Here is a 12,510-nt window from a genome sequence, read left to right as displayed (position 1 = left end):
CTGGGGGCACAGAGGGAGAGGTCAGTGCAGGTGGCATTTGTTGGAAGGGCACAGGAAGGAGCAGCCGCCAGAGGGGAGGGTCAGGATAGGAAGGGCAAGGGTCTCAAACTCAGATGCCTCAGGGTAAAGCGGTGCTGGTGAATGGTGTGGGCAAAGGCAGAAGAAAAATTATTAAATTTCCTTATTATCAATAGCCCACTGACAAGTCTTTGAAACAAGCAGAGTGACATTCTTCTAGGAACTCAACTGCCTCAATGTTAATACTTTGCTAAGGGCAAAAGGCAATCCTGGCCCAATGACCACCCCCCCCAACATCCTGTAAGTCTACTTTAATATATAAAAATTCCTTTGGAAATTTCCTTTATCTCTAAACTCCCCAAGATACATGGTGGCAATCATCTTCCAAGCATATGGCCCACCAGTAGACATCGGAAGGGTCCCATGACTCAGGTTTTACTAGATGGTAATAAATGACCTTTTCTCAACAAGAGCTAGCCCTCTCAAGGTCCTGGAAACCTTGCTTCCAGAATTCCTTAGAGACTTAGGCTATCGCTAACCCCCTCCCAACTTGAGAGTATATAATGGGCCACTTATCCTCAAGACCCCAGTGCAGCTCTTTCTGCCCATGGGTCCTGTCCCAAGCTTTAATAAAACCACCTTTTGTACCAAAGATGTCTCAAGAATTCCTTCTTGGCCATCCTTCTTTCCTACATCAGGGACCATACCGACCAGAGCGGACAGCGATGCAGCCCCAGAAGTTGGGCAGCGGGTTTTGGGCGCGAGAGCTCCCGAAGCGGGCGGGGCATCTGGGCATTACGAGTGGGGCAGAGGACCCTGGCCGGCCTCCCAGACAAAGGGGGTGGTCAGGGAGGCGGTGGCCCGCCGGGCCTCCAGGCGCCCCTAGGCTGGCTGGAGGAGGAGCTGGGGCAGAGGGGAGGAGGGGGCGGTGCTCAGGCCCCATAGGCACGTGCCGCACCCTCCCCGGGACCCGCGCCCACCCACCACCGTCAGTAACCGCCTCACCTGGGCCGCCTGTCACGCCGCAGACCGGGCGGCCTCCCAGAGGGTCGGGGTAGGCCCCAGACCCATAGCCTGGAGTCCACCGCAGGAGCGGAGGAGCGTCCGGGTGCACTGGGCGCGGGCAGCAGAGAGGGCACGGGAGGCGTGGTCCCGTCCCTGCCCCTGCCTGGGTGCGGCGCCCCGCCCCCGCCACCTACGGGAGCCCCGCCCCGTCTCCGCCACCTGGGGGAGCCCCGCCTCCGCAGCCGCGGTAAGGACAAGGTCTCCCGGAACCGCAGCCCCCCCCCCCCATTTCCTCCCGGCCTCTCGGTTGCCCCTTTCCACTTCCGGCGCGGGACCCCCGCCCCCGTCCTCGCCCACCTCACACGCACGCAGTTTCGAGCCTTCCGGGGGCTGAGTCACTCACTGCACCAGAATTCCCGCGGTGACCTCGGGCAGCCTGGGCGAAGCTCCGGGTGGTCTCAGGGTCCGCGCCCCCGCCCGGCCCCACCCCGCCCGCTCCCTGGCATCCAATCCGTCGCCGAGTTCCAAGCCACGCCCTGATCCGACTGGGCTCCCACCGCCGGGACCCCCGCCCCGCCTCCGCTTCTCCAGCACTGAGATGCCCCGCGCTGCGGCCTGCGGTACCCCTCGGACCTCTCCTGCCCCAGCTGACCCTCGAGCTGCACTTAAGTTTCTCGAAATCCCGCCCCCGCGCCCTCCGCCCCCGGCCCCGCAGCCCCCTGCCCGGCCCCGGCTTGTGCCGGCCCCGGGCTCCCACGGCCCAGAGCACACAGCTCCATTGTCCCGGTTATCTGCACTTTGTTATATTTGTTTGATTATGCAGGCCCGGATCGGGGACGTGGAGCTCCGGGAGGGCCGGGCGGGTGTGACTCAGCCTGGTGTCCTGGCCCAGCCAGTACTACCTGTAGGTGCTCAAGGATATTTGGGAATGAAAGGGGGCCTTGGTTCCTCTGGTGGGTTAAACGGGGCCAAAGGATGCGGCCCTCACCTATCTCTCCCATCAGCCTCGCCTGGCAAAGAAAGACACTCAAGGGTATGAGGGACCCAGTTTATTCCCAGGTCATCAGACCCCGGGTACCACCAGGATGTCGAGACTGGGCTGCCCACACCTTCCAAGAGCTGGTCACCCGAGGTCAGCTAAGGAAGTAGGCAGAAGTGGGGGACTGGCCACAACCAAAGTAGCAAAAGGCAGCCCTGTTCAGGAGTCAGACTACGGTGGACACCAAGGATCCCAGGACTTGTATTGACCCTGAGTACTGACCCCAACTCACCTCTGAACCTGAGTGGCCCTAATGGGCAGTGACCTGTGTCTAGTCGGGGGAATCCTGGTATATTGTCCCAACAAGGGTTTTAGTCCCCCAGGCCATGTAGTCTTTCCTTACAGGAACTCTCCAGACTCCCCCACCCCACCCCCCAACACTGAACACCCTCTCAGTCCTTTAGTCCTCAGTCAGAATGCTGGGATGGTCAGAGATGGTCCTCGACTTCCTCAGGTTGAGGGTCTGGACAACAGGTGGCTTTGGGCACAGCTTCATTGTGTAGCTTGGACAGGAGCCGGGCTGTCTCCTGGGTGATCTCAAAATGCTTGGGCAGTGGGGTGCGGCGCAGAGGGCTGCCCTCAGGCGAGGAGGAGGCGACAGGGCCAGGTCCCCGCCTCCGCAAACTCCCTCGGGTCACTGATGCAACAGGGGTCTCTTCGCTCAATTTGGAAGCTACCTGGGCCAAGCTGGACAGCTGGTGGGTGACAGGCCGCACGCCGCCCCGGGGATATTTCACTGGCTGACGGCTGAAGTGGCCACGGGATTGTGTCCCCAGCAGTGAGTCCTCTGGACCTTGTCTGGACACTGCGGGATGGCATGGTCATTGCTGAGGACCCCTAAGTCCTCTGGATATCTCCTGGGAGTCATCTCTCAGCCAAGCCACCCCAGGCAAGAACACCCCTATAACTCCTGGGCTGCCCCCCCCCAAACATACTTACCTTCCCCTCCCTCCTCTCTGGTGTCCTCAACCATGTCTCTCTGGTCACTTTGTGGAGTTGGAATCTGTAGGAACAAACCCAAGACCAAAACCCCAACAATAAAATCCCAGTTCTTTGAGATTCTTGGAGAGCTGAGGGTTTGTTCCTGGATATGTAAAAGGTCTTTGGCAGTTTTGGTATCTGGGGTGACGATGCCCTTTATAGTAATCCTGCTCATCCCCTTATGAAGAGCAGTATTACTAATCTCAGCTATGGGCTCCATGAGGGAAGGAACACCCTCATTCAGCAGCCAGCCAGCCAGCCCAGGGAGTGACTTAGCCATGTCCGCATGAGTAGCAGGTCACCTACCTGTCTCCGCCCTGCTCTGCTCAGCAACTCTGCACACCTGCTTTTCAATGTATCTGTATATCCTTCAGGTGATCCTTTAGCTAAATGCTAAGAGCAGCTGGAGTTCTTTCTACATGTCCTGAGCACTTTTTGAGCCATTCCATGGCTCCGAGACCCAGCGCTCACTGACAGCCCCTTTGCCAGCTCTGGGCCACTGTGCGGGGGAGGTGCAGGCTCTCGGGAATGATGTGTGTAGCAGGATCTGAGGGACAGGGAAGCCACCAGTAGGAGTCTCATCTGTAAATGGTTTTCACTAACAGTATCTACCTCTCAGGTCTGTGGTGATGATAATAGGAAGCATATAAAATGCCCATACATACTAGGTGCGCGGTGCATGGCATTCCACAGACCCCTCTTTGGCCTCACTTTCTACCACCTTCTCTTCACTAATTCATTACAGCTTGGGGCTGCACCTTAAACACACCAGGCATGCTGTCACCTCAGGGCCTTTGCACTGGCTATTCCCTTCAGAACCCCCGTCCCCAGATCTCCACCTGGCTCAATCCTCCCCCACATCTTTCCAGTCTTTGCTCAAATCTACCTTTTCCAGGAGACCTGGCCACAGCATCCTATTTACTGCTACACACTGCTCTCCACCTCTCCTTGGTGCCCCTCCATGTCTCTTACCTTGCACTACCCTTTCTTTTCTTCTCCATAGTACTTGTCACCTTGTAATGTCCTACGAACTGACATTATACCATATTTCTTATTTGTTGTTGGTTTCTTTCCCAGTAGAATGCAGTCACCAAAAGGATGGGGTCTCTGAATAATTTACTCACTGATGTATTTGTAATGCCTGCTACAACAGTGCTTGGTACATAGTATATGTTCAAGAAATATTCTGTTGCAGGAATAAATGATCACCTATGTTAGTAATTCTGCAGAGCTGTACCCTGTCATTCCTCCATTATTACTTCCATTGTTATCACCCACCACTCCCTTCCTCACTTTTAGGGAGAGCCCTCTCTCCCTAAATGAAAGAGAAAAGTTTAAAGGCGAAGTGAAGGAAGGAAGATGGGAGAGTGAGAAGATTAAATGGAAAGAAGGCCCTCCCCATGTCTGTGGGCCCAGTGGGTTCCTACCTCAGGAGGTGTGGCCTCAGGATGCTTCTCCAAGGTACCATGGGGCTCAGGGTCTGATGGGTCGGGGTCTGATGCTAGGACTGGGGGCAGGGGATCTGGAGCAAGGTCAGAGGGTGGTGGCTGGGGGTTGTTGTTTAGGAGGGGTCCGGGGGCTGGACTGGGGTCTTGGGGCAGGGGCTCAGTGGCCACGGGGAGGTCGTCCATCCCAAAGATTTGCTCGTAGTATACAATGAGGAACTCGACGAGCTGGGCCTGGTGCCCAGAGTCTAGTAGGCAGGTGACAGGGCCGGCCCCAGCTGTCCCTGGACCATCCGGTGGCCGCAGCAGTGTTGGGCCAAACACAATGCCCAGGTTGTTGGCAGACATCTTGTTTTCCTCAAACTGTGCAGCCACCCTGGGGATCGTATGAGGAAAAAGATCAGAGCGCGGAATATGTGGTCACTGGCTGTCAGAGAGGAGCCGTAGTCCAGGCTCATGGCAACCCGCCCCAGTCATGGGTAAGTGGTCCCAGTCATTGTTTGAGACCAGCAGCTACCTGCCTGGCAGTGGAGTTTGGGGTCGGCACCCAAAGTCTGGAGTCATGTATTAAAATTCAGAGCTCAGAAAACACATGCAAAGATCAGAAGTCAGCATCAGGGGTCAGTCCCAGAGGTCAGTAGTTACGTCCACGGACAGGGTCACAGATCTGTGCCTTGAGTCAGAAGTCACATTTCAAGGTCGGGGACAGTGCACACCTGAACAGATGGGCCACCAGGTGCCGCAGGGTGCTGTAGTTAGAGTCAGGCAGCTGCACCAAGAGGGTCTTCAGCGAGCGGATAACCTCAGGGCTGGGGCTGGGGGTCCCAGGGTCGTGCCCCGGGTCTGCATGCAGGGTCTTAGCCAGAGAGATGAAGGCGTCGTAGAGGTGGAAGGGGACCACGGGGTCAGTGAGCTGGGGGTGGAATGGCGGGAGGGACATGGGTGTGGGTGGGCTGCAGAGGGTCCTCAGACTGAGCCCGCCCGGCCCCTACCCCCGAGCCGCTGAGTACCCACCTCCTGGAGGAATCTCTTGAGAACACTTGAGACATCATGAGGAGAGTTTCCTGACATGTCCACCAATGCTCGACCATTCTCAAAAGCCTGGCACAGCCGCTCCACGCGGACCCGGGACCCACTGACCCGGTAAATGCCCTGTAGGGCAGGGGTAGGAGAGAAACATCCGGCTTACCAACTGGCCGTCAGGAGTGCTGGGTCACTACTGGGGGTGGTCAAGAATCAGGGCAGCACCTGCACACCCAGGGCACGCTGTTCTATCTCGGCTGTGCACTTGGTGATCACAAAGGGCACCTGCTCCGGGAAGTCCCTGGGCAGCTGCAGGAAGTCAACCCCAAAGAGGGGGGTCCGGGCTGGGAGCCGCCTATGTCCACAGAGGATCAGTAGAGTCTCCAGGCAGCGCTTGTGGCAGGTCAGAAAGCACTGAAGGGAAGGTCACAGGGTTGGGAGATCATCAGGGATCATCAGGGGAAGGGAGGTCATAGGGATCCTCTGGGGAGTGGGGGAGACTCATAGGACATCATTATATCAGGGCATGTCCTAATGGCAGAAGGGACATAGGGATTTCAGGTCAGGGAAGTGCCTGGGGTCAGGGAGGTCACTGGGGTCAGAAGAGGTCATTGGTTGATGGGCCCAGGCCACACCTCCTCGCACTCGGTCCCGCTGACCATGAAGGCGTCACACTCGCGGCACTTGGCTGGGCCCCGGAGCCGCCGCAGCCGATGGGTCTGGGCCGCATTGGACAGCGTCCACTTCCTGAAGGGGCTTCCTAGGCCGTTCTCCAGCCCATCTACCAGGTCTGCGGGGACACAGGGTCAGGGGTGTCTGGTCCACCCCCCACCCCTCACCATACCCCATTTGCTTCCAGCCTTACCAGGGTCTCGCTCTTCAAAGTCATCTGAGGATTCGGTGCCTGTGGATGAGACCTTCACCAATCGCCTTGTGCCAGAGCCTGGAGTCAGAGGGTCACAGAGGTCGGGGGTCACAGGGGTTGTGGGGAAGCTCCAGGGCTAAGGAGATATTCCTGGTTTTTAGGCTTTCCAGAACCACCCACAGATGCCCTTGGGGAAAGGGTCAGAGGTCAGGAGGGAAGTCAGGTGAGTGACTGGGGGTTGGAGAACGGGTCAGCAATCTGGGGGGTGGTTCAGAAGGTGGCTCAAGAGAATGGATCAGAGCGTGAGGAAAATAGGTCAGATGGGACGCCTGGGTGGCTCAGTTGGTTGAGCAGCTGCCTTCGGCTCAGGTCATGATCCCAGCATCCTGGGATCTCGTCCCACATTGGACTCCTTGCCCGGCAGGGAGCCTGCTTCTCCCTCAGCCTCTGCCTGTCACTCTGTCTGCCTGTGCTCGCTCTCTCTCTCTCTCTCTGACAAATAAATAAATAAAATCTTAAAAAAAAAAAAAAGAAAATAGGTCAGGGATGCAGGTAAGTCAAAGGTCAAGTGAAAGGTTAGAGATGGAGAGTCAGAGTCTGGTCGGGGACTGGGGACTGGAGGAGGGTTAGAGGTAGGGAACGGGTTAGGGCCAGCTCCTAGCCCCACCTGGGCTGGAAGTGGGAGAGTCGAGGGACCGGGACTCGCTGCCACCACCCACACTGTCCGCATCGCCACCAGGAGTCCGGCCTGGAGTTCCTAGGAGGGAATAGGTCAATTAGGATGGATCCCTGCCCCGGCACCACTCGTGCCCCCCTCTCACTGTGCTCACCCTGCCAGCCTGTGCCTGCGTCCTCCCACGGGCCTGCCTCCGAGGCACTTTCATCCAGCCGTGGTGGTGGGGGGCAGGAGAGCTTCTTTCTTGTGTCCAGGGGAGAGCTGAAAGGAGAGGTTTGAGGGCTCTGGTGACCAGGAAACTGCCCTGGGATGACATCACCTGTGCATTGCATCTAGGAGGACCCAACTCGAATCACTTGTATCTGGAAGCCTTGACACCAGTGAGCACCCAGTTCAGTGACTCTAAAGTTCAGCCTCTCCCAGAACTGGAATACCCACCCCCAAAAGTGCTTTGGCAACCAAATCCAAGAACTGAGGCTTTGAGTTTTCTGACCCCCAAGTACTCAACCTGTGGTGCCAACAGCCTGCAACTGTCTCTGGGGCTCATTCCTGACCCTGGTCCCCGAGGGAGGCCCACCTGTGCGCACTGGGCACGAACTCCTGGAAGGAGAAGGCAGGTGGAGGGGGTGGCGGGGCCTCGGGCTGCAGCACCCTCACGAACTCCTGGTAGCGCTGGCCGGGCTCGAAGGGCTCGCAGCACTCGGCCAGGGCGGAGAAGGCGCGGGGGCCCCGCTCTGCCTGCGCCCCTCGGAGCCTGAACAGTCCCAGGGTCACCTGCGGTGGGGGGTGAGGGAGACGCGGGGCGGGGGAGGGGAGCACCAACTGCAGTCAGAGGGGGCGGAGCCTGACCTTTAGAGTCGCCATTGCGGCCAGGGTTTGGGGGTGGGGCGAGCAATGAGTAGCAGCTGGGGGGTCGTGGTCAGAGCCTGACCTGGAGGAGGGGGAAGAGGGAGACAGGACCCCATGCGGGTGGCGCCGAGGCTGACGTGTGGTCAGGGACTGAGGGTGGAAACTGGCCGCCTAGGGAGAAGGAGTCCTAGGCCCTGGGGATGGGTTAGGGACAGAGGGCTTTCAACTGGGGCCAAAGGAGAATGGGGGGTGGCAGTGGGAAAGGGTCTCACCCGCCTCAGCACTTCGTCCCCCTGCAGCACCAGCTTGCGCACGTGCGACACAATACGCTGTTTGGCGGCCTCTAGGTCTTGCTGCCGCGCGTTGGCCTCGCGGACGCACATCTGGTATAGCGCCATGGCCTCCTGCACCTGGGGAGACCAGGCCAGGGCACATGTGGGACAGAGTGTGGGGCGGGGTGAGCTGCAGCTCTGGCGGGGGCGCAGGGGTAGGTCCCCACCTTGGCCTGGGCCTCCTCTCGAGATCGCCGCCGCCGCTCCTGCTGTTTGCTGGGCCCTGGGGAGGCCTGGGGTGCCGGGTCCTCGGGGGACGCCTGGGAGCGAACCCACAGGTCCTCGCTGCGCTGTACATACTGGAGCTGGGCCCTCCGCAGCGCCTGCACTGCGTCATTCTGGGGCCGTGGGGGGTGGGGGCAGGGACAGAAGGGGACGGATCAGCACCTCTTGGTCTCCTCTGCCAGCCCAGCAGGTGTGAACCCACCCACCCCGCCAAGCCCTCACCATCCGCTTCTGCTCTTTCGTCCACTGCTCCTTAAACTCTTTCCGCCACTTCTCAATCTCAGTTCGTTTGGCTGCCAGGGGCTGGCAAGGAGGACAGATTGTGGGGGGAGGCTGCCTCAGGGCCACACCTGGTCTTTCTGCTCCCCTCTACCACGTGCCTTTCATCCTCTGGACCCTCTTGGGGGTCTGCACTCTCCCCCACCTCCACCGGCTCTCCACCTCATCCTTTCTAAAGCCTGGACCCAGAGATGCCAAAGCCCTCTTCCTGGGAACACTCCGTACCTTGCCCCATCCCCCCTCACCCCCCCCCCCCAAACCCTGCAAAGGAACAGAAGCAGTTTTGCAATTGCACAGGAAGCCTGGTTTGAATCTCTGCTGGGTAACCTTGGGCAAGTTCCTCAGCATCCCTGGGCCTCAGCTTCCTCATCAGCGAAATGGCACTGATGCTAAGTGCCTTCCTCCTGGGGAGGTGTGAATGGGATAGTTGGGGCAGGAGGGCCCCCTCACCTGGTAGTAATCTCTTTTCTGCTGGGCCACTGTCTCCATGGCCAGGGCTCCCAGGCTGAGGTCGTGTTCCAGAAACAGGGTGTAGATGTACTGCAGTGGCATGTGGTTCTGAGGGGGCGGGGGTGGGGGTAGGATTGGCACTGGAGGATGCTGAGGATCTAGGGGGTCAGGGCTGGGGTTCTGGAGGGCTCAGACCCCGGGGCAGGGGTCTGGTCATGGCTACCTGCTGGTGGATTGACACCTTGCCAGCCTCGGCGATCTTCATGATGCTTTTGGCAAACTCCAGCTCTGTGGGGAGACAGCAGGGGTCTGAGTTGGGCAGGATGTGGGCACTGCCTGGGGCCTGGAGTCAGGCAGAAGGGGCCCTCACCAAGGCTGGCTCTCTTCTCTGTCCAGGCCAGCAGCTCCTTGGCATAGCGGCTCCAGGTCTTGGCATACTCCAGAGCTGCATCCACGCCGCCCGTGGTCCGAATGAGCCGCAAGTCCAGCTCCTCCCCTGGGGCAGGAGGTTGGACTTCTGACCTCTGAACCCTGACCTGTGGCAGCTTTCCCTGAGCCCCAAGACTGACCAGACCAGTGACCCCTATTCTATACCCTATGGCTCCCCAAAACAGCCCTTTATGATCTTGTCCAGTTGCAATTTTACACCCATTCTCCACCGAGCCTGGGGCTCCCTGAGGGCAGGGGCTCAGCTCTGTTGTGTGTACTGCCGTGTCCCTGGTGTGTAGAACAGGCAGGGGCTGATGCCTAGCTGAAGGAAGGACTCCTTTCTGCCCCCACTTCCCCGGCCTCAAAGTCCCCTACCTGTAAGGGGCACCGGACCCTCTGTGGAGGGGCGACTCCAAAGGCTGGTTTCACTGGTCTGAGGGGGAGGGAGACAGCATTCAGGAGCAAGCGGGGGAGGGGCTTCAATCCCCTAGAGCCCCTCCCCCTGGAGACCCCCTCCTCCCTGCCTCCTTGGTCCCACCCTTCACCTCATTGGCTGTGGGGGTCTTGTCAGACTCTGGGTCTCCTGAGAGCACGGGGTCTCCAGGCAGCATCTCAAGGGTCCTGGGAGGTAAGGGCGTCAGGATGCCACCCTCCACCGGGTCAGAATTGCTTACAGGGTGTTGGGGGGCCCCCAGAGCAGTGTGAGTGATGGTCCTGGATTTCACCTCTGGGACATCCCTTGTATCTGGGAGGTCTGAGTGGTTCTGGGGGGGATTAGATGAGTTTGTTTTCTTTCCTTTTTTTTTTCTAAATGGGACTTGAGTTTGAAAGGTCTCAGGTGAATCTGGGGTCCACAGAGTGGGATTATAAGGATCTCAAATGTTTTAAGTGGTCACAAGGATATATGGGGGTCCTAGGACCATTTGGGGGATTTCCAGTGGATTTGGGGGCTGAATTTTGGGATTTTTCAGGTGTTTTGGAAGGACCCATCTTAGACTTCTCTGGTTAGGTAAGTGGATCCAGATGTTATAGGTTCCTAATGCACCTAAATGGTTAGGGATTTGGGGCTGGCCCAGGCTCAGACTCACACGTTCCCCAGGGAGATCTCGAGGTTATCCAGGCTCCGGAAGATGTCACTGTACCTCTTCCTGCTCTCTGGAGCCGGGGGTAGCCCTGGGGGAGGGGAGTGTCATACATGGGCCAATCAAAGCCTCCCTCCACCCACGGAGGCCCCGACACCATGGCCCTTAGCCAGCTATTTGGAGGTTGGGAAGAGAGAGACAGAAAGTGTTCTGGACCTGTAGAGAGTCCAGGATGGGGGCTGGTGTCAAAGTCAGGACTGAGGCAGTGTTGCCTGAGGTGAAGCCAACTCAGGGCAGGCAGATGAACTCAGGCACAACCCAACACTGGGACAGCTGCTCGGAGGAACAGAGACACCCACACACACATGGGCCCAGAAGCAAAGAGACAAAACAGATGCCCCAGATGCAGCCACACTGTCCCTGGGGAGAGAGCCAGCTTGACAATGGAACCACATGGAACTCAGGCCAGACAGATGGAAATACACGTGGGAGAGACCGGCACAGAGCCTGTGGCACAAACGCATATGGGCAGACTGAAACCAGAGGAACATAAAGACCGACTGACACTAGACATGCACGGCAGAGACACAAAGACAGCCGGAAATACAAGTCAGACCTTGCCACACTTCTGCCACAGCCCCCCTTCTGTGGGCTCCAGATCAGCAATGCCCCCTCCCCTGATTATGGAGGAGCCGGGTGGGGATTCTGCCGCGTCGGCCTCTCCATCAGCGGTCGTGACACCCTGCCCCCATCACAAATATCAGAAGCAGAAGCGGCCACTTCCCCTTCCTGGGCCCCCTCCCCCAGGCATCCGGGGTGAAGACTCCAAAGGGAATGATGTTCTGGGCCCCTCTCGGTTTGGGAGTCCCCACAGTGGAGGATGCTCGCGTCCCTCCCATTTGGGACTCCTTTCCTCGTTCTCTGGACGGAAAGGGCAGGCGAGACCACTCAATTTAGGAAGTGGGGTACGGTTGGGGGAGGTCCCTCTCGCATCCCATATCCCGGACTGCCTACCCGGCTCTGTTGTGTCCATGGCCCGGCCCGAGGATCTCTCGGCGGGGTCCGGGACTGGGGCGGGATCTCGCGCCGGCGGGGCTCTGCCCCGATTTCCTGCCGCGGCCGCCGCCGCCGCCACCGCCGCCCGGGTTCCGCGTAGCCCCGCCCAGCGGAGCTACGCCCCGCGACCGAACACGCCCCTGCTCAGCATAGGCTCCGCCCCCAGCCACACCTCGGCCGATTGGCCACGCCTCTGAGGCCCGGAAGCGCGTACTGCGCGCCCTGCCCGAGACTCGGGAGATGCTGTGGGGCCAGGGATTCCAGTGTGACCATCCCAGACCTGGACACCCCATGGCTCCATCCCCGCCAAATCTTTGCGCGGCTCCAAAGCCCCAGCACACTCATGTCCGGGGCGCCTATCCCTGCATCTTCTATCCTCCACGACGTTAAGTCTTCCCAGCCCAGGGGCTTCTTGTATTCTGAACCCATACTGGCTCCACTGGGTCCATGGTGCCCCCTGGTGGAGAGGCCTGATGGCAGGCCTTATTCCAGTGGAATCTTAAGTTCCCCCAGTGCTCTAGGGCAGCCCCAGTGACCTTGGAAACTGGATCAGACTCTTGAAGCCCTCATTACAGTAGAGCCAAAAGTGCCCCTAGCACCTCTCTCAGGAACAGGGGTCACAGATCTCCACCCTGAGCACCCCAAGAATCATTCCCAGCAAACAAATCCCAAGTTCAGAGTTCTTGCTTCCCAGTTGACTCAAACTGTCTCAGGGATTCCAAGTGATCACAACAGTCCCTCTGCCTGGTGGGTTCC

General features: G+C 58.9%; 1 protein-coding gene across 1 annotated transcript; it reads right to left on the bottom strand.

The window, feature by feature from the left end:
* Positions 1 to 2,056: 2,056 nt before the first annotated feature.
* GMIP (GEM interacting protein) lies at positions 2,057 to 10,834 on the bottom strand. Its single transcript, XM_080825549.1, has 20 exons — positions 10,707 to 10,834; positions 10,162 to 10,237; positions 9,992 to 10,049; positions 9,558 to 9,683; positions 9,411 to 9,475; positions 9,188 to 9,295; positions 8,681 to 8,761; positions 8,401 to 8,571; positions 8,174 to 8,311; positions 7,630 to 7,826; positions 7,207 to 7,313; positions 7,044 to 7,133; positions 6,377 to 6,454; positions 6,147 to 6,301; positions 5,737 to 5,925; positions 5,503 to 5,640; positions 5,205 to 5,401; positions 4,471 to 4,864; positions 3,002 to 3,065; positions 2,057 to 2,867 (listed from the first exon to the last, which is right to left on the bottom strand). The coding sequence occupies exons 1-20, from the start codon at positions 10,811 to 10,813 to the stop codon at positions 2,491 to 2,493; spliced, it is 2,916 nt and encodes a 971-aa protein (XP_080681675.1). The 5' UTR covers positions 10,814 to 10,834; the 3' UTR covers positions 2,057 to 2,490.
* Positions 10,835 to 12,510: the final 1,676 nt, after the last annotated feature.

Source organism: Martes martes (assembly GCF_963455335.1).
Source record: "Martes martes genome assembly, chromosome: 1".
In the NCBI taxonomy this organism is placed as follows: domain Eukaryota; kingdom Metazoa; phylum Chordata; class Mammalia; order Carnivora; family Mustelidae; genus Martes; species Martes martes.
Note: the sequence above shows the minus strand (reverse complement) of the source record. Positions and strands in the feature narration are given on the sequence as shown.